Source organism: Rana temporaria, chromosome 6, assembly GCF_905171775.1.
Source record: "Rana temporaria chromosome 6, aRanTem1.1, whole genome shotgun sequence".
Classification (NCBI taxonomy): domain Eukaryota; kingdom Metazoa; phylum Chordata; class Amphibia; order Anura; family Ranidae; genus Rana; species Rana temporaria.
This window is the reverse complement of record NC_053494.1, coordinates 154188641-154208030: the sequence shown is the minus strand read 5'-3', so window position 1 is coordinate 154208030 and position 19390 is coordinate 154188641. Positions and strand designations below refer to the sequence as shown.

The following is a 19390-nucleotide window of genomic DNA, read 5'->3' as shown; positions in this document are numbered from 1 at the left end:
TTAATTATGTATGTGCATTTGATTGACTTTCATTATTAGTAATTTTACGCATTATTGAATGCTTAGGGTATTTGCACTTATCTTATAACGTCTTGCTCTGTAAGGCTATATGGGTGAATTCATAAAGATTATGACAAAGGCTATCACTAAGCCTTAGCTTCCAGATATGAATAATAGGGACAATTGTGATGTTAAACTAAAGTCAATGAGAACATGGCACCATTTGAAATGGAAATACAATTAATTAACTGCAAATTTCATATAAATAGAGAGTCTACATTTTTTATATACATTTCCATGAGAATAATATACCGGTAATCATTTCACATCCATGCTACATTTATACTTGTAAAATGAAAATTTTGATGAGAAAATGATCGTACATTAATCTAATAGGTGCAATTAAAATAACTCAATTCTAATCTGTCTATATGAACAAATGACCCTTTTAAGGTAAAAATAGCTTGCGTTCCTTAATACTATGAGGACATGGTACAATTAATGGTACAAACATTCTGTAAGTATACCAAGTTGCCACTAGGTGACAGTACTGTATAAGAATAAAATGCTCCGAAAAATCATGACAATACATTTTTTTTGCCAGAAAAAGTTAAAATACATCCTAATACCAAGAGTAAGTATACAAGCTGCCATACCTGGGCTTATCAAAGACAGAGTGATCAGATTTTGTAGTTTCCTCTATAAGAGGAATAACAATTCTCTCTGTTGAGTCAGTTAGAAGTGTGAATGTCGGCTCCACTATGAAGTCTATGAACCCTAAAAGATAAATGTAAATGAGTTTCAACATAACAAAATGCTAATACAAGAGTTCACTATACCACAATAAAATAAATACTAGAAATGAAATGGATTATATTGCTTTTTTTAAATTTGTAGTATTATTATTATTATTATTATTACTACTATTATTATTATTAAACAGGATTTATATACCTCCAACAGTTTGCACAGCACTTTACAAATTAAACTTTAAATGAATTGTACACAACTAATGTACCGTATAAAGTGCTTGATTCAACATATGCTTTTTTTTTTTTTTTTTACGTGTGAGTTCACAGTGGGCCTGGTCATTAGCAGCAAAGGGGAAATGGGATGTACTGTAGATGGGAGGTATTGAATAGAACAAGAACTGCAGTACCAAGTCAAATGTTCATTTCAACGTAAGTAAACACTTCACTGGAGCTCATTGGCTTATAAACTGAGCCATTCGACTCTGAAGCTCTGAGGCCGGAATCACACTAGTGTGTTGCGTTTTGGAGCTGCTTTCTCGTTGCGAATTTCTCTAGAGGGTGTTCTGCAGATCAACTGCGGTTTAGCTGCAGATCAGGTGCGAATTTGGAGACCTGGGAGAAGTTCCGGGTGAGAGGAGAGTGGGGGAGAATTGTATTGAGCTGAATGAGAGAAATTCCTGCAGAGAACTGAACACATGTGCGAATTAGATGCATACCCATAGAAGATAATGGGACTGAATTCGCACCTGAGCCGCACCGCAAGACATAAAAACCGCATGCGGTTTGGAGGCAATACGCAGTGCGGATGCATTGCACATATGTGAACCAGCCTCATTGAAAACAATGTATTTTGAAATGTCCTGCGAATTAGATGCGGTTTAAACCGCACTCAATTCGCATAGGTGTGAACCTGGCCTGAAGGCATATTTGTCAGCAGATTGGCCACATAGCAAAACCTTTAGGAACCCCCTATTGCCTCTCTAATCTCCATGTCAAAGACAGTTCCTAAATTGTAATACAGAATGAAGTGATATTGCTTTTATTGCAATTAACCCAACTAAATATACACTTTATTACCAAAAGTATTGGGACACATGCTCTTACATGCACATGAACTTTAATGGCATCCCAGTCTTAGTCCATAGGGTTCAATATTGCGTTGGCCCACTCTTTGCAGCTTCAACAGCTGTAGGCCAGTCAAGTTCTTCCATCCCAAACTCACTCATTCATGTCTTTATAGACCTTGCTTTGTGCACTGGTCCAAATCATTTGGTGGAGGGGGGATTATGGTGTGGGGTGGTTTTTCAGGGGATGGGCTTGGCCCCTTAGTTCCAGTGAAGGAAACTCTTAAGGCGTCAGCATACCAAGACATTTTGGACAATTTCATGCTCCCAACTTTGTGGGAACAGTTTGGAGATGGCTGCTTCCTGTTCCAACGTGACTGCACACCAGTGCACAAAGAAAGGTCCATAAAGACATAGATGAGTGAGTTTGGGGTGTGGGAAATTGACTGGCCTGCACAGAGTTCTGACCTCAAACTGATAGAACACCTTTGGGATAAATTAGAGCAAAGACTGCTAGCCAGGCCTTCTCATCCACATTAGTGCCTGACCTCACAAATGCACTTCTGGAAGAATGATCAATTCTCATTCCCACACCTAAACCTTGTGGACAGCCTTACCAGAAGAGTTGAAGCTGTTATAGCTGCAAAGGGTGGGCCAACTCAATATTGAACCCTACGGACTATGACCGGGATGCCATTAAAGTTCATGGGCCAGATCCACATAGGAGATACGATGGCGTATCTCCAGATACGCCGTCGTATCTCTGAGTGTGAGGCGTTGTATCTTAGCGCCTGATTCAAAGAATCAGATACGCCAGCATTTTGCTAAGATACGACCAGCGTAAGTCGCCTACACCGTCGTATCTTAACTGCATATTTACGCTGGCCGCTAGGGGCGTTACGCTGATTTATGCCTAGAATATGTAAATCAGCTAGATACGCCAATTCACGAACGTACGCCCGGCCGTCGCAGTACAGATACGCCATTTACGTTAGGCTTTTTCCGGCGTAAAGTTACCCCTGCTTTATGAGGCGCAGCCAATGTATGGACGTCGGACCAGCGTCAAATTTTCCATTGATAACGCCGTTTGCGTAAGTCGTTCGCGAATAGGGCTGTGCGTCATTTACGTTCACGTCGAAAGCATTGGCTTTTTGCGGGTTAATTTGAAGCATGCACACTGGGATACTTTCACGGACGGCGCATGCGCTGTTCGTAAAAAGCGTCATTTACGTGGGGTCACAATACATTAACATAAAACACGCCCACATGTTCCATATTTGAATTAGGCGGGCTTACGCCGGCCTATTTACGCTACGCCGCCGCAACTTTGCTTTGAGAATACTGCACTTGCCTGTCAAAGTAGCGGCGGCGTAGCGTAACTACGATACGCTACACCCGCTTAAAATTACGCCGTTCTACGTGGATCTGGCCCCATGTGTTTAAAGGCAGGCGTCTCAGTACTTTTGGTAATACAGTGTACAGTATATTCATATCATCAAATTGAATTTTCCAAATACTATTGTTACCTACATAAATCACAGTCCTGGCTACTCTGTGTTTCTGAGCCCCATAACAGTCATTGGGTTACACCCTTGCTTCACAAGGATTGTACTATGGACCTCATTCTTGTCCCCTTGTGTATAGCTCATTACTTTTGTAATTTTGCCTGGCCTCGTCACATAAACTATCAGTCTATTTGGGTTACGAGCTGGTTCATACTAGATTAGGGTGACCACATTTCCAAACTACCATTCAGGGACACCCCCCTTCCCAAAAATCCGCTTGTGCTGTAACGAATCACAGCACAGTTATTGGACACAAGAGGCGGCATTTATGATTTCTCTAATGACAAGCAGGGGGCAGGGATTGTGCTCCTTCAGGCATTCCCGGCCAGGGCAAGTACTGTTAGTGAGTAAAGCAGTGATGTGGCGGCCTTTTTTGGGGGATCAGATTGGCCCGGGGGGTAGCTGTGTCAGTTTCATTCCGGGACACTGTATTGTCCTGGAATGAAGGTGCCCGGGACAGACTTGCAAAATGCGGGACTGTCCCGGGCAATCTGGGACACGTGGTCACCCTATACTAGATGCGTTGCACTCTGCTGGGCAGCCTTTCCCAATGAAGTCCCAACACAATGACAAGGCAAAAACCCATTTACCGTATTATTGCAATTTACACAACTATGATGTGCTGGTGTGCTATGAAAGAAAAGTATGACATGCGGTACTTTTATTCTGTGAATCTACATAATACACCAAATTGCGCCACACTGTGGCAAAAAGGACAGAATGAAATGACACTTTTCCACTTCCAACATAAAACAAAGGTTATAGTGCGATGTGCTGTTTACAGTGCATGGGCACCACCACTGCCTTCACATCATGATTTCAGGTACTGCAGCTCTAAAAAGTGAAAATCAAATCAGGAAAATTGATAAATTTTTGGTTACCTGAATATTTGTATTTATATTGGTCTCCTGTTATTTATTCAGCTTTTAGACCTGCAAATATCACTACCAGAATAACAGGATATATTTTTTTTGGACTGCAGCGTGGTGTGTATCCAGAATCCCTGGCACAGTCCGACTGCATTTCCATTTTAAAAATATAAAGAAGGTCTTCGTTTATGTCCCCTTAGCAGGCAGGAACTTTTATCCATAAAACATATGGGCAACTTTGTTAAAGCAACACAAATAGCAATGATGATGTGCAAAGTGATTTTTTAACCAGTACTTTGCCCACTTAGGGAGAAGTGACATGTTTGCTGGGTAGCCGGTACCGCTGATACTTACCTTCCTTGTGCCCCCACACTCTTTGCCAGAGCCCCATGAAATGCCCTGCGATGTGAGGGAGCATATGACTTTCTCTCCTCCCTTCCACCATGCAGTGACCTGGCACCTGGGCAGTGGCAGATGGGACAGGGAAGGCTCTTTAGTCTTTGTAAGCTCTAACGTAGACAAACCCAGAACTTTCACAGGGCTCTTGTCCTATTCTTTGATGGGTCGGAAAGTGCGGGGGGGGGGGCATCAAGCAAACCCGCTTCTATTATCTGCATGCAAAGGTTTATCCTTACTGGCCCCAGCAAGCTTAAAGTGTATCTAAACCCTAAAACCTAAACATTTCGTATATTGCAGCTTAGCTATGTTGTGGCTATATTGGTTTTCTTTTTTTAGTCTTCCTTGCTTTATTTTAACCTTAATTTAATTTTCAACTTTTTTTAACAGACCAAGCTGTCAAGCAAAAGTGGCAGTTAGAGCTTGAGTCAAACCATTCAACACTGACAGGGGTGCTAACAATGGTCCGCTTTTATTTATGTAGTCAAAACCATTATCCTAAAATGAAAATAAAATATATTTCTTTAACTGCTTAAAAAGTGTTTGCTGACGTTAGGTTTTTGTTTGCTAGTCACTTACATAAAATTTATATAAATCTACTAGTTCATCTAACACTATCACCAGATCCACAGCCCCGCAGCGCAACGTAACTTAACAGATTTAAGTTACACTGCCGCAAATTTCCTAAGTTAGGTATCGATCCACAACACACTTACCTGGAAATTTGCGGCGGTGTAACTCAAATCCGTCCGGCGCAAGGCGTTTCTAATCTAATGGGGCGAGTCCCATTTAAATTAGGCACGCTCCCGCGCCGGACGTACTATGCTTGTGACGCAAATTTCCCAACGTGCTTTGCGCGACGTGACGTCATTTTTTGATCGGCGCGTAGCGTATTTCCGTATTCCCGTACGGCTTACGCAATCGACGTAAAATTAAAAAATTAGACGCGGGAAGGACGGCCATACTTTACACAGCAGTACGCCTGCTGTGTAAAAGTAGGGCTGCTTTACAAAAGTGTAACTAAGCGACGGGAAACTAACGTAGCGGCGACATAGCGAACGCGAAAAAGCTTTGAGGATCGACGTAACTCCTCATTAGCATACCCAACGCGTAATTTCGACAATGAATGCCCCCAGCGGCGGTCGCGGTACTGCATCTTAAGATCCGGCAGTGTAAAACTATTACACCTGCCGGATCTTCTGTCTATCTCTTGGAAACTGTTTCTGTGGATCAGTTCCATAGATAGAAACAGGGATACGCAGGCGGAACAGCAGATCCGCCTGCGTATCTCTTTTGAGGATCTGGCCCTAAGTGTGGCTACTTTACTCCTCCATAGGTACAGTAGAGTATTGATCATTTCCACCCTAAGATTGGGAGTGTGTTACTGGCAGGATCACCAGATGAAAATAAAGGAAAAAAGGAAAACGAATTCAAGCGGCACATATAAGGCCTGGTAAGCAAATATTATATATTTGTTTTTGGTTTTAAATTTATTTTCAGTTCTTGTACTTTGCACATCATAGTTTCTTTATTCCAGATAGAATTTCTAAACTACGTCAGAAATAAAAGTTTCTCCACATCTGTATAGAGAAGGAATAAGCACATTACCTATTTGTGACTGTGCTACCAGTGTTGATTTTCTGTCACAGAGTGGTGAGAATGGAAGCCCTAATTCAGCCTCTTTGTCGCCCTGTAATGAAAAATGTCTGCTGTAAATATTTTGAATTAGGTATAAGAAATGTGCAGCTTGTACAGTATCACACCTAGGCTCCATGCACACTGAAGCTGATAAAAGCTATAAAAAAAACGCTAGTAGCTTTGCAGGGAGCCTTTCAATGTTTTTTAGGCCCCGTACACACGTCGGAGGAACTCGACGTGCCAAACACATCGAGTTCCTCGTCGAGTTCTGTGTTGAAGCCGCCGAGGATCTCGGCGGGCCAACTTTCCTCATTGAACAACGAGGAAATAGAGAACATGTTCTCTATTTGGCCCGACGAGTTCCTCGTCGGCTTCCTCGGTGAAAAGTGTACACACGACCGAGTTTCTCGGCAGAATCCAGCTCCGATCAAGTTTCTGGCTGAATTCTGCCGAGAAACTCGGTCGTGTGTACGGGGCCTTAGCGTTTTTGCAATAGCTTTAATCAGCGTTTTTCAGTGTAGCTTTTTGTTTTTTTTATGGATAAAAAAAAGCAAAAAAACGCTGGCGCCAGCGTTTTGAGCGTTTTTCTGCGTTTTGCGTTCTTTAGCGTTTTTTCCTGCCGAAAAACGGCACTTTGAACGCAAATTTCGGGCGTTCAGAAAAAAGCCAATAAACTCCAAAGCTCATTAACACTAAAAACGCCCAGTTGTGCATGGGCACATAGGCTAACATAGAGTTCAAATTACTGACTTCCCTGTTAGCCTGGCTGGGGAACGCGAGACAGAAGAGGGGAGGCGGAGGAGGTGGGCAAAGAGGTTGGTGGAGGAGGCAGGCGCAGCTGGGGAGGTGGAGGAGGCGGGCATTAAGTCATTGAGGGAGGCAGGCACGGCTTAAGGGGACGGAGGAGGCGGGCACAGCTGTTGAGGTGGGAATCTGAACGTAGCTGCTGAGTACGGATAGTCCACTCTCTGATCCCGTCACCTGTGCAGCCCTAGGCAAGACTAATGACACCCTGGCAGCAGGGGAGTATTAGTCTTGCCTAGGGTGCAAAATAGTTGAGCACCGACTGCATGTGCTGCTTATGCTTTCCTTAGTTTGAGCTCTACTAAACAGGCACTGTAACAGGCTTATAACAGTCAAAGTCAGGTTTAGATTTAAAAATAAATGTAAGAATGCATTAAACATTTAGAGAGCGAGGGTTAATTTGTGTTTTTTACATCTGTTTGGAGTTTAGCTTTAGGATGATGCCTACATTTCACTATGGTCCCCAGTACTAATCACTGCGGAACACTTGGTGTACTGCCATTTTCTTACTCACAGAAAACTATCACTACTAGCATGAATGCACAAGTTGGCAATATGTTTACCGCAGGCCAAAGATTCCCAGTTCTGTTTTCCTTTTATTCTATATTTGTGTAGCGCTCACCCCCGAAGGAGCCACTGGTTATAGATTGGAATGGCGTGTTACCTCTATGAGCGTATAGGGGTAGATAGATGAGAGCAGAATGTCCAAACAGCAGGTGTCTTTCTTGTGCTTTTATTCTTGCCCAACACGGCAACCAGTAAACTTGAAGTAGATAGATAAAAGATGGGTGAGGAGGAGAATTGCAGATTCAGGCCTAACAGCTACGGAAACAATCCTGCTTCCAACGGTACTTTACTTTCGTCGCCACTCCAGCCGGAGTGGGTATAGTGTACCTGGACAGGCCTCTCACACCGACCTGGCAGCCAGGGTATCACTCGGAACCTTGAGAAGAAACAAGTCTCTGCCACAGACTTGGTAGGAATGAAAATTAGAGTGGAACCTCTGCCACAGGCCCTTCTCTAGAATGTAGATAGTGAAGTAAATCTTTCTTAGTAATATTGGTGCCTGAATCCCCCTCAGGTAGTTTTCCTTGTTTTGGGTCACCGACTCACAGGTTGCTGACATCCAACCTCTCAGTGTCCGGTCACCCCGATCCCCGATGAATTGTCGAGGCCCTGTTGGATTGCCTACCTCTCTTGGCTCTCCTCAGGCTGACTCCTCACCGAACAGCTATCTCGCTTGGGATCTCTCCTCAGAACTTGGGGACCCAGTTGATCACTGGGGCCCCGCCATAGCTTCAGTTGCCCCGGGCCAACATGGTCCCGGAACCAAGGACACCGCGCAGCACATGCGCCCCGGGCCTGGTAGGCCATATCGCCGGGGCCCGTGATGTGTGGTCACCCTGAAGGTGGGCGCCACACCAGGAACAAGACCCCCGCCTAATGGCATCTGCTCAAGAAGTACCCTCCCCCAGCATGCCCCCCGAGGGAAAACCCCTCCCGATTGACTGCTGGCAAGAGGCACTCCAGCCTGAACTCCACTGTGCTGGGTTTCCTAGGCGCAAGCCAGCGTAGGTGGAAGTGGGCGTGAGCCATACGCATGCGCCATCCCGTGGACGCATCCCAGTGCGCATGCTCACAATCACGTCGGAACAACTGCCTAAGATACGCCAGATCACTGCCTACGGCGTGAATGTAACTTACACCTAGTCATATTCACGTCCAACGTAAACTACGTAAAAAACGCCGGCTTGTGTTCCCTGGTACAGACCTTTGCATGTCTGCTGCTGAGTTACACCTCCTTTATGGGGCATAACTTTACGCCGGACGTATGACTTTACACGCACTGCGTCGGGCGCACGTACGTTCGTGAATCTCCCTCATTTGCATATTTGAATAGGAAATCAATGGGAGCGCCAAATGCGTCCAGCGTAAATATGCGCCCACTCTACGCCGGCGTAGGCAAGTTACGTTGGTGGGATGAAGCCTGTTTTTAGGCGTATCTTAGGTTGTGGGTCCGGCGCATAGATACGACGGCGTATCTTGAGATACGTCGGCGCAAGTGCTTTGTGACTCCGGGCCATTGTTTTCATGTATATATGAAAATTACACTTGAAGTCACTGCTTCCTGCTGATCCTTTTATCTCATTGATAAGGTCTGGAAAACTGCCCACAGTCTCTAATGATGACAAACTTGCTCCTGGTAACCATAGCGTCTCCCATCTTTGTCCAGGCTGTGTAAATACCCTAATGGAACTCAAAGCATCAATTTGTATTAAGGCAAGAAAGAAGTTTTATTTTTCTCAAAAAAGAGAATGTAATTAGGTAAAAGGTGACATATGCCCTTTTTATTCATGTGAAATATAATTATAAATAGTAAGTCCTCTTTTCAAATACATTATTAATTTTAGCTATAATATTACAATTAGTAGATGTAATAAAAACTCCCGTTTTAGAATTGAGTTTTTCTATAGTGAATGGAATATTGAACTAGCACCTGTCGGAAGAATTCCTCCATCAGTAAGTCTGTCCACCTCTGATGCATATCCCACGTTTTTGCTGGATGACTGATGTCTGCAGCGTGAAGAATCAAGGACATTGCTTTCGATTTGTCTATTCTGTCAGATAAAGAGCACAGTTCAATTATTTTCTGAAATGGAACGCTGACAATGAAAGGAGAAATTTCTGGACGGCTCACCAAGAGTAATCTTAGTCTGCTTTATCTGCTAATTGCAAAATAATACAATGCACTGTTATAAATACTGCGATAATACTGCATATAAAACTGTGAGAAGAGTTTAATTTCATTTTTTTATAGACTCTTACCGCAACGTTTTTCTTGGCATTATTATTTCTAACACAATACATACACCATTCATGTGTTTATATTAATATTCTCAAATATAGACAGAGAATAATTCCAGACATAGTATATTTTTCCATAGATACATTGTTCCAGCTTGGAGCAATTTAAAGTGGATGTAAACCCACTCTCATGCTTTCTAAACTACTGCCAAAGTGCTGATCTATAAAGATATAGATGTATCCTGCATGTATTCTTACCTGTCAAATGTCTCCCCTCTGTCTAAGAACGGAAAAACTGCAGATTCTGTGGGGGGGATCTGTTGTCTGGAGCTCGGTGGGTGGAGTTGTGATGTCAGTAGACTCCCCGCCCACCTCTACACTCCCCTTACACTGAATTCTGCTATGATCACTAACATCCAGTTAAAATCCAGAAAAGTAACCACATGACTTCAGAAAAGAAGCCAGGGTGGGAATTAAAAAATAATGCCTGTCTCCAGGCTAGTGAATGAGGTATGTAAATAACCTGTCATTCACAGCAAGGGGGCGGAACGGACCAAGGTTTTTCTCTGTTAGTCCGTTTTATCTCACTGAACAATAAAAGAGGATTGTTCAGAGCTTGATTAACTCTTTGTGGCAAGGCTGGGCACAGATGATAGGAAATCTTTTACTCTAAATTGTGACAGCAAAACAAAAATAAAAAAATTCGGGTTTATATCCACTTTAACTATATATATCATACCCGGGCGATCCCCTGGAAAGCTGAAAACCACTGAAGTACACATCGCTACTCCAGTGGTCTCTACTTTCTAAATCTATCTTCTTGGAACTACACAATCCCTCCTGCTAATGTAATAGAGATGAAGAGAGGGGTAGGTGATGGTAATCCCCCCAAACGTGGCCTAGGCTGTGAAAAGGCTTTGTATCACCTCCTCATCACCTGCTTTAACACCTTGGATCCCACACAAGCATTCCCGTTCACTTGAATGGGTTGCGATTGGTGAGCAAACAGAGGGTATAATTCCTGCCACAGCTGCAAAGGGAAAAAAGGCAAAAAATGTGTCTGCCTGCCACCTGAACTGACCCATCTGCAAGTTGGAGACATCAGTCCCAGCCATCCTCTGTGGACAGCTGCTCTCCTGAAATGACAGGAACTATTTTGTTTTTCCTATCTTCAGCCTCCTGTACTTTCTGTTTAGTGAACATGGCATTCCTGGAGCCAGCCAGGTACCAGTAGGCTAGGCTTGCTTGGCTTATAGGGATGGGGATTGCTATAGGTGACATTGCACTCATACAGTGGTGACAGTTACAGTACAGGCATACCCCGCTTTAAGTACACTCACTTTACATACACTCGCGAGTAAGGACATACCCCCGAGTGTATGTAAAGTGGCTTACAAGTACTGTACAGACATTTTGCAGCCGCAGTAGAAGGAGCTGAAGCTCCGAGAGTATAGCCCGCCCTGTTCCAGTGTGCCCCTGACACCCCCACTACAGCCCCTGGGACCTCAACTACAGTTTCTGGCACCCCCACTACAGCCCCTGACCCCCCACTACACCCTTGAAGTGAAAAAAGGTATTGATTCACTTTAAGTACATTTTCGTTTTACATACATGCTCTGGTCCCATTGTGTACTTAAAAGTGGGGTATGCCTGTACATTAGTTTTGACGCAATTGGTTGATTTATGTGATACATAAGATACAATGTCATGTACATATTTAGTCCAAACAGTGAAAATGTCTCACAGATGTAGTATCGCTAAACTCAGGAGGAGTAGGAGAATGTGTTTTTGGTTAGGCTGAGCCGAACAACCCCCCCCCCCCCCCCGGTTTGGTTCGCACCAGAACATGCAAACAGGCAAAAAGTTCTAGCGAACGTTCAAAGCCTATTAAAGTCTATAAGACATGAACATGAAAAATTTAAAGTGCTAATCTTAAAGGCTTATATGTAAGGTAATGCCATTGAAAGTGTATGGGGGCCCGGGTACTGCCCAAGGGGACATGTATCAATGCAAAAAAAAACAACTGCTTTTTCAGGAGCAGTGATTTTAATAATGCCTAAAGTTAACAATAAAAATGTAAAATTCCTTTAAATATCGTGCATAGGGGGTCCCCTTAGTCTGCCTGTAAAGTGGCGCATCTGTGCAATGTGCAGTGCCGCAGCAAAATTACATTTCTAAAGGCAAAAATGTAATTTAAACTTGTATTGCTGGCTCCTGGCAATATAGATTGCCTTTGGGTCTGGTATGGATTTTAAGGGAACTCCATGCCAAAATATAAAAATAAATTGGCCCTTATTCCGAGCATGCAGCCTGGAGGACATACCAGGCCACATGCCCTCAACATGGGAAATTGTAAAAACTATTGTGGTTTTTACTTTTTGATGAATAAGTATGTGTACAATGTACACGATTGACATGGGGGGTGGGATCTGGGGGCCTTCTTGTTGAAGGGGGCTTCCAGATTCCGATAAGCCCCACCCACAGACCCCAACAGCCAATGATCAGGGTTGTCGGAAAGAGGTTCTTCGCTGCTGTTATTAAATGTAGCAAATAAGTAATGTCCTTCTTCACTGATGGACACTGATAGGCTGCCTTGATGGGCACTGATAAGGCTGCACTGATAGGCACTGATGAGGCTGCACTGATAGGCACTGATGAGGCTGCACTGATGGGTACTGATGAGGCAGCACTAAGATCAATAATGGCATTTAACCACTTACCCTTCTGGCTGTTGTAGTGTACTCCTCATAGTTTTTATCTGCTGAAAGTGACCAGACATATCTGTAGATAAAACCATCTCGATGACCAGTGTTCTCAAGTCTCTGCAAACAATTACAAAGCACAATATAATATGCTGATATTGAAATATAGTTTATAGAACATACCAACAAGTTATTTTAATATTGCTCACTGGATATCTCAATGCCTCATACCCTGTATTCTTTTAAACTACGTAAACTGTTTCTCTTCCATTACTGCCAAGCACTTGATAAAGGAAATGGACAAAGGATGAATATACAAGGCACTAAAATAAAATGCCACAGTTGCAATAAAAAGGATAATAATTTTACTACAATGAACACATGGCCAAACTACATGGCAACACATGTGCTTTAAATAATATCTTTATACAGTATTATTATTTTCGTTTAAATGGACTAAATAAACTCCAGGTGCCCTTTGCAGATGTCCAAAATGCCCCTTGCTGTATCAGAGCCAGAGCTCTTCAAACAGAAGGAAGAATTGGCTTTCCAATTCTTAAGACTCAGTAGGGGGCATGCTGGGCCTCTGCAGAGAGATCACTGCTTCCACCCAGGGCACAAGCATCCAACTCAGAAGCTCTTCTACTCGTGCTGTGGCTGCTTTTGAAAGAAAACCAACAGTAAGGCCCCGTACACACAAGAGGATTTATCCGCGGATACGGTCCACCGGACCGTTTCCGCGGATAAATCCTCTCAAGGATTTGCGAGGATTTTGATCCGATGGAGTGTACTCACCATCGGAACGAAATCCGCGCCAAAATCCCATCGCGATGACGTGTCGCGCCGTCACCGCGATGATGACGCGGCGACGTGCGCGACGCTGTCATATAAGGAATTCCACGCATGCGTCGAATCATTACGACGCATGCGGGGGATTCATTCGGACGGATTGATCCGGTGAGTCTGTACAGACCAGCGGATCAATCCGTTGGGATGGATTCAAGCGGATAGATTTGAAAGCATGTCTTCACATTTTTATCCGCTGGAAATCCATCCCAGGGGATAAAAATCCGCGGAAACAGATCCGCTGGATTGTACACACCAGGGGATCTATCCGCTGGAGCCGGTCCGCGGATCAATTCCAGCGGATGGATCCTCTCGTGTGTACGGGGCCTAAGATAATAAACCTCTTTTGTTTTGATGCACTTGGACCTATTTCAAAATTAACATTCAATTTTGCTTTAATGTTTAAATAAAGTGTTTAATTTAATACAGACCTTCAGTCTGTTTTCCTCCTAAAATAATTATCTCTCCCTGCTAATAACATAGGGCCAGATTCACGTAGAACTGCGGCGGCATAACGTATCGTAGACTAGCGGCGACGTAGCGAACGGAAAATCCGTCGTGGATCGCCGTAACTCCTAATTTGCATACCCGACGCTGGTTTACGACGCGAACTCCCCCCAGCGGCGGCCGCGGTACTGCATCCTAAGATCCGACAGTGTAAAACAATTACACCTGTCGGATCTTAGGGATATCTATGCGTAACTGATTCTATGAATCAGTCGCATAGATACTCTGAGAGATACGACGGAGTATCTGAGATACTCCGTCGTATCTCCGCTGTGAATCTGGCCCTCAGTGAGTGTTTTAGTTTTTTTTAGTTTTCTCTGAAGATAATGGGCGCTGGCTGCAGCTGTCCTTACTGACAATGGCTGCCGACACACAAAATGTGAGCCAATGAGACTGTTGGTAAGAATTAAGGGCCAGATTCACATAACCGCGGCACAGCGTAACGTAAACCGTTTACGTTACACTGCCGCAAGTTTTCAGTCTAAGTGCCCGATCCACAAAGCACTTACCTGGAAATTTGCGGCGGTGTATCGTAAACACGTCCGGCGCAAGGCGGTCCAATTCAAATGGGGCGGGTACCATTTAAATTAACGTACCGGACGTACTGCACATGCTCCCGTCGCAAATTTCCCGACGTGCTTTGCGCGAAATTACGACGCGCCGACGTTTTGTGAATCGCGACGTCAACAAAGCACTTACGCCGGGAAAAAGAAAAAATGTAAAAAAAATTCAAAAGCGACGCGGGAAAGACGGGCATACTTTAACATGGTGGAGTACTTTTCCACCATATTAAAGGTGCCCTATCTTTGCGACGGAAATCTAACACTTGCGACGACGGGAAAAATCTTCGTGGATCGCCGTAACTCCTAATTTGCATACCCGACGCTGGTTTACGACGCAAACTCCCCCCAGCGGTGGCCGCGGTATTGCATCCTAAGATCCGACAGTGTAAGTACATTACACCTGTCGGATCTTCTGGCTATCTATGCGTAACTGATTCTATGAATCAGTCGCATAGATACTCTGAGAGATACGACGGAGTATCTGAGATACTCCGTCGTATCTCCTTTGTGAATCTGGCCCTAAAAGTCCCTAAATAGGATTAATGGCATATTTGGCTTCTTCAGGGTTTTTTTTTTTTTTTTCATTTTAAAATTATTGACTGAAGTTCCTCTTTAAATAAATTATAGGAAGTCAGCTGAATATATATAAAAATATATGATAAAGGACATATGTGTTTATTACTATATATGTATAATATTATATGTGTCAATACACCCGCTATCATAGATGGATAATCATTTTGAAGGTCCAAATCAATAATTATAATTTTCAAAAAACTTTTGTTTTTACCTCCAGTCGTCTTTGGATACATTTACCAAAATATTCATGTCATCCTCTTGCATGATTCGATAGGCAGCACTGACATGATGATTTTCTAGTACGGAACGATCATTATACAATATTGCAGCATCTGACCTAAACAAATAAAATTAAACAGTGGCACATTTTTTTAAACCTTTCATGACTAGGTGTCATTGAAGCCAAAAGCCTAAAACAAAATTAGGCAGTATCAGTATGCGCTATTATTCTGAATAATACTGTATGAATAATCTGTCCAGGGCCGTCTTTACCGCAGGGCAAATGGGGCAGGTGCCCTGGGCCCTATCACTGTTGGGGGCCCAAAGCAACCCCTTTTTTTTTTTTTTTTTTTTAGGGGTCCGGAGGCCCCCAGGGGCCCGGAGGACCCCAGGGCCCCAGATGGCAACCCCCCCCCCTTTTTTTTATTTTTTTTTAAATAAAAAAAAAAATTATATATTTTTATTAAAGGGACAATTTTTTTATATATTTTTATTTTATTTTTTATTAAAGGGACAATTTTTTTTAGAGGTCTGGGGGTCCCCAGGGGCCCATAGTTCCCCAGGGCCCCGGATGACAACCCCCCTTTTTTTATAAAAAAAAAATATTTTTATTTATTTATATATATATATATATATATATATATATATATATATATATATATATATATATATATATATAAATGTTTATTATTATTATTATTATAGGACCCAGAGATCCCCAGGGCCCTGGATGGCAACCCCCCTTTTTTTTTATAAAAAACATTTTTTTTATATATTTTATTTCTTTTTTTTCTTTTTATATATATATATATATATATATATATATATATATATATATATATATATATATATATATATATTTATTTCTTTTTATTAAAGGGCTCAGAGGTCCCCATGTGGCAAACACCCTTTATCTTTTTTATAAATGTTTATTTTTTTATTTTTGTTTATACATTTTTTATTTAAGGGCCCTGGATGGCAACCCCCCCTTTTTTTTTTATAAATGTTTCTTTATATATATTTTTTATTAAAGGGCCCAGAGGTCCTGGATGGCAACCCCCTTTTTTTTGTAATTTATTTTTATTTAAAAAAAAATATTAACGGGCCCGGAGGTCCCCAGTGCCCCAGATGGCAACCCCCTTTTTAAAATATATTTTTTATATATATTTTTTATTTCGTTTTTTCTTTTTATTAAAGGGCCCAGAGGTCCCCAGGGCCCCGGATGGCTACACCCCTTTTTTATATATATTTTTCTTTATTTCTTTATTTCTTTTTTTGTAAAGGGCCCCCCGCTTCTAAATTTGCGGCAGCCCCCCCCCCCCTGCTTCTCAATTTCAGGCGGCAGCACCCCCCATCCTGGTTCTCTGCTCCAGGGGGCCCATGCCTGAAGCTGTGTAAGTGGCCCCATAATTCCTGATGGCGGCCCTGCCTCCCGTTAAGCCCCTGTGCTGCCCACAAATCAGGCTGAAAATCATCAGCGGCACGCAGCCAGTGACAGTACTGCTTCCCTTCCCAGTGTTTTAAAATGTACAGCACCCCTGGCTTCCCTTTAGACGTGCACTTCTCCCTTCCTGCCACTGGGTGCTGCTTGCATATAAAAGTGAATTAGAATGTGATTTTATAACATCCCCAGTTTGCTCTTCCTGAGGCTGACTTCTTCATGTCCTGCTCCTCAAGGTATGTCACTGTTTGCTAATCTATATTGTAAATTGAAGTTTTCTGTAGAGTGTGCCCAAAGTCTTTATAATATTTGATGATTCACTGCAGGTCTGGTCAGTGTTTTAAAAAGTTCCTCTATTTTACACATGGCATGGCATGGGGTCACAGCACCGTCTGTCCATTCTGCTTTAGCACCATGGGACCCCATGCCATGCCATGTGTAAAATAGAGGAACTCTTTAAATCACAGACCAGACCTGCAGTCCAGGCTGAGTAAAGCCTCAGAGTACATGGCATTACTGTCTGTATTTAACTGCTTGATGGGCTTATTTTGGGCCCGGCTGGTTCACATGTATGTGTTTTGGCGGCCCACATTTGCGCAGGCACAGCAGCCCATTCATTTGAATGGGCCGCCATGCCTGCGTTTCTTGCAAAGAAAAGCGCATGCCTCATGTAATAGGCTGCGCACACGGCACGCCTATGCCCATCAAGCACTGAAATACAGCACTGTCTGTCCATTCTGCTGTCTGCTGTGACTTATCTGCAGTTCCCGCACTGTCAAATTTGCTGCATTTTTAGATGTTTAGGTCACGCTTTTAAAAACACAGTGAGTTTGTGTGTGCAAGAACTGCAGGTAAGTAGCATGGTGCAAAAGCAGAATGGATTTCAAGGCAACTGTATTTTTAAAATGCTGAATGCACCTTTTTTCTGCAGGAAGGCATGGCAGCCCATTCAAATTAATGGGCTGCTGTACCTGCACAAATGAGGACCGCCAAAACATACATGTGAACCAGCCATGCCCAAAATAAGCTGGAGGGGGGGCCCAAAAATAATGTTTGCCCTGGGCCCAAACCATATTAAAGACGGCCCTGAATCTGTCAGTATGACAGCAGGGTCTGATAACGAAGGACACTCACTGGTGAGCAATACTGGTTCTCTGCTGCAATAATATTTAAAGTGAAATGAACAGCCTCAGAGGATACACAGAGATTAAACAAACCCTCCTACATAAGTTTTACATGTATATCTGCTGACTTCAGCTTTCTACATTCTGTAGAAAGTGCACATTATGTTACAATTTTTTTTTCTTGTTTCAGCAGTGGGAGGGCAGTCTGGGCTTACACTGCGTCAAAGCTGATTGAAGGAAAGGTACCCCCTCGTCCACAAAAAATAGCACCAATACTTTATCTAATGTGCCAATAATTTTTCCAGTCTTATAGCAATATGTAACTTTCCTATTAATGTTGACCATACACAAAAAAAATCACAGTTCATGTTAATCAATAGGGCACATTACCAAATTACTTATATTCTTGTCATGAGTAAAAAAAAATACTGCCGTGAGCACCATTATGACACTTAAAGCGACACTAAACTGACATTGTTATACAAAATAATACAAATGCCCGAATAATAAATAGTAATAATAAGTAGAATATACCTTCCATCTCTCTCTTCCTTTGTCTTATCTCTTAAATGCAAGCTTTTTTTGCTATTCTCAGACTTTCTGTTCTAGGTTGGCTTTGTTTGTACCCAATGCCTCTCTTGTGTATGTGAACATAGCCACCTTTTCCTGCTTGCCCTCCAGATGTACTACACATCAGTGGAGGCTCATCCACAGCTTTGTTGCAAAAAATAAAATAAGTAAACAAATAAAAATGTATTAAAAATAAACTATATTTTTTTTATATTTAGCGTTTTTCGCTTGCTTTGCCTGTGCTTCTGTTGCTACTTGCTAGGTAGAGTAGAAAAAAACTCTAATATGCCAAGCAACAGGACGTCTGTCCGAAAAATCATTAAAAAGTTGTATCTAGAACCCTGTAAAATTGATTCTACACCGTTACTGTTTGCTTACCCGTATTCTATTAAGTTAATTGGAGCTTGTTAGGGAGGACCAAAATACCAACCCTGGCCCCCCTAGTCTATTTTGTCCCTCCCTGGGGGGTGCCAAGATCTTCCCTGCCTGCAGTTGCACAGCCTGGCCTGCTGCCCAGCCATGTTCCCTCCTCTCCACAAGTCGCACTCTGACACTTGTAGGTGGATTCAGATAGCTTTATGCCGGCGTATCAGTAGATACGCCGTCGTAACTCTGAATCTACGCCGTCGCAAATTTAAGCGTATTCTGGAAACCAGATACGCTTAAATTAAGCTAAGATACGAGCAGCGTAAGTCTCCTACGCCGTCGTATTTTAGGGTGCATATTTACGCTGACCGCTAGGTGGCGCTTCCGTTGAGTTTGGCGTAGAATATGCAAATGACTAGATACGCCGACTCACGAACGTACGTGCGCCCGTCGCAATTAGTTACGCCGTTTACGTTAGAGATACGCCGGCGTAAAGATAAAGCTGCTCCCTAGGTGGCGCATCCCATGCAAGATATGGACGTTGGAACAGGCCTATCTTTTGGAGCAATGCACACTGGGA

The 19390-nt window shown here is 42.9% G+C and overlaps 1 protein-coding gene across 2 annotated transcripts in view; it reads right to left on the bottom strand.

Annotated features, from left to right (window-relative positions):
- The window catches only part of PDE1A (phosphodiesterase 1A), a 340988-nt gene that overhangs the window by 29036 nt on the left and 292562 nt on the right, over positions 1-19390 (bottom strand). For both annotated transcript variants that reach the window (XM_040357635.1, XM_040357636.1), the window contains exons 8-12: positions 15302-15427; positions 12614-12715; positions 9586-9706; positions 6255-6336; positions 657-777 (exon numbers count right to left, since the gene is read on the bottom strand). In XM_040357635.1, coding sequence (XP_040213569.1) covers positions 657-777; positions 6255-6336; positions 9586-9706; positions 12614-12715; positions 15302-15427 — 552 coding nt within the window. The remainder of the gene's footprint in view (positions 1-656; positions 778-6254; positions 6337-9585; positions 9707-12613; positions 12716-15301; positions 15428-19390) is intronic.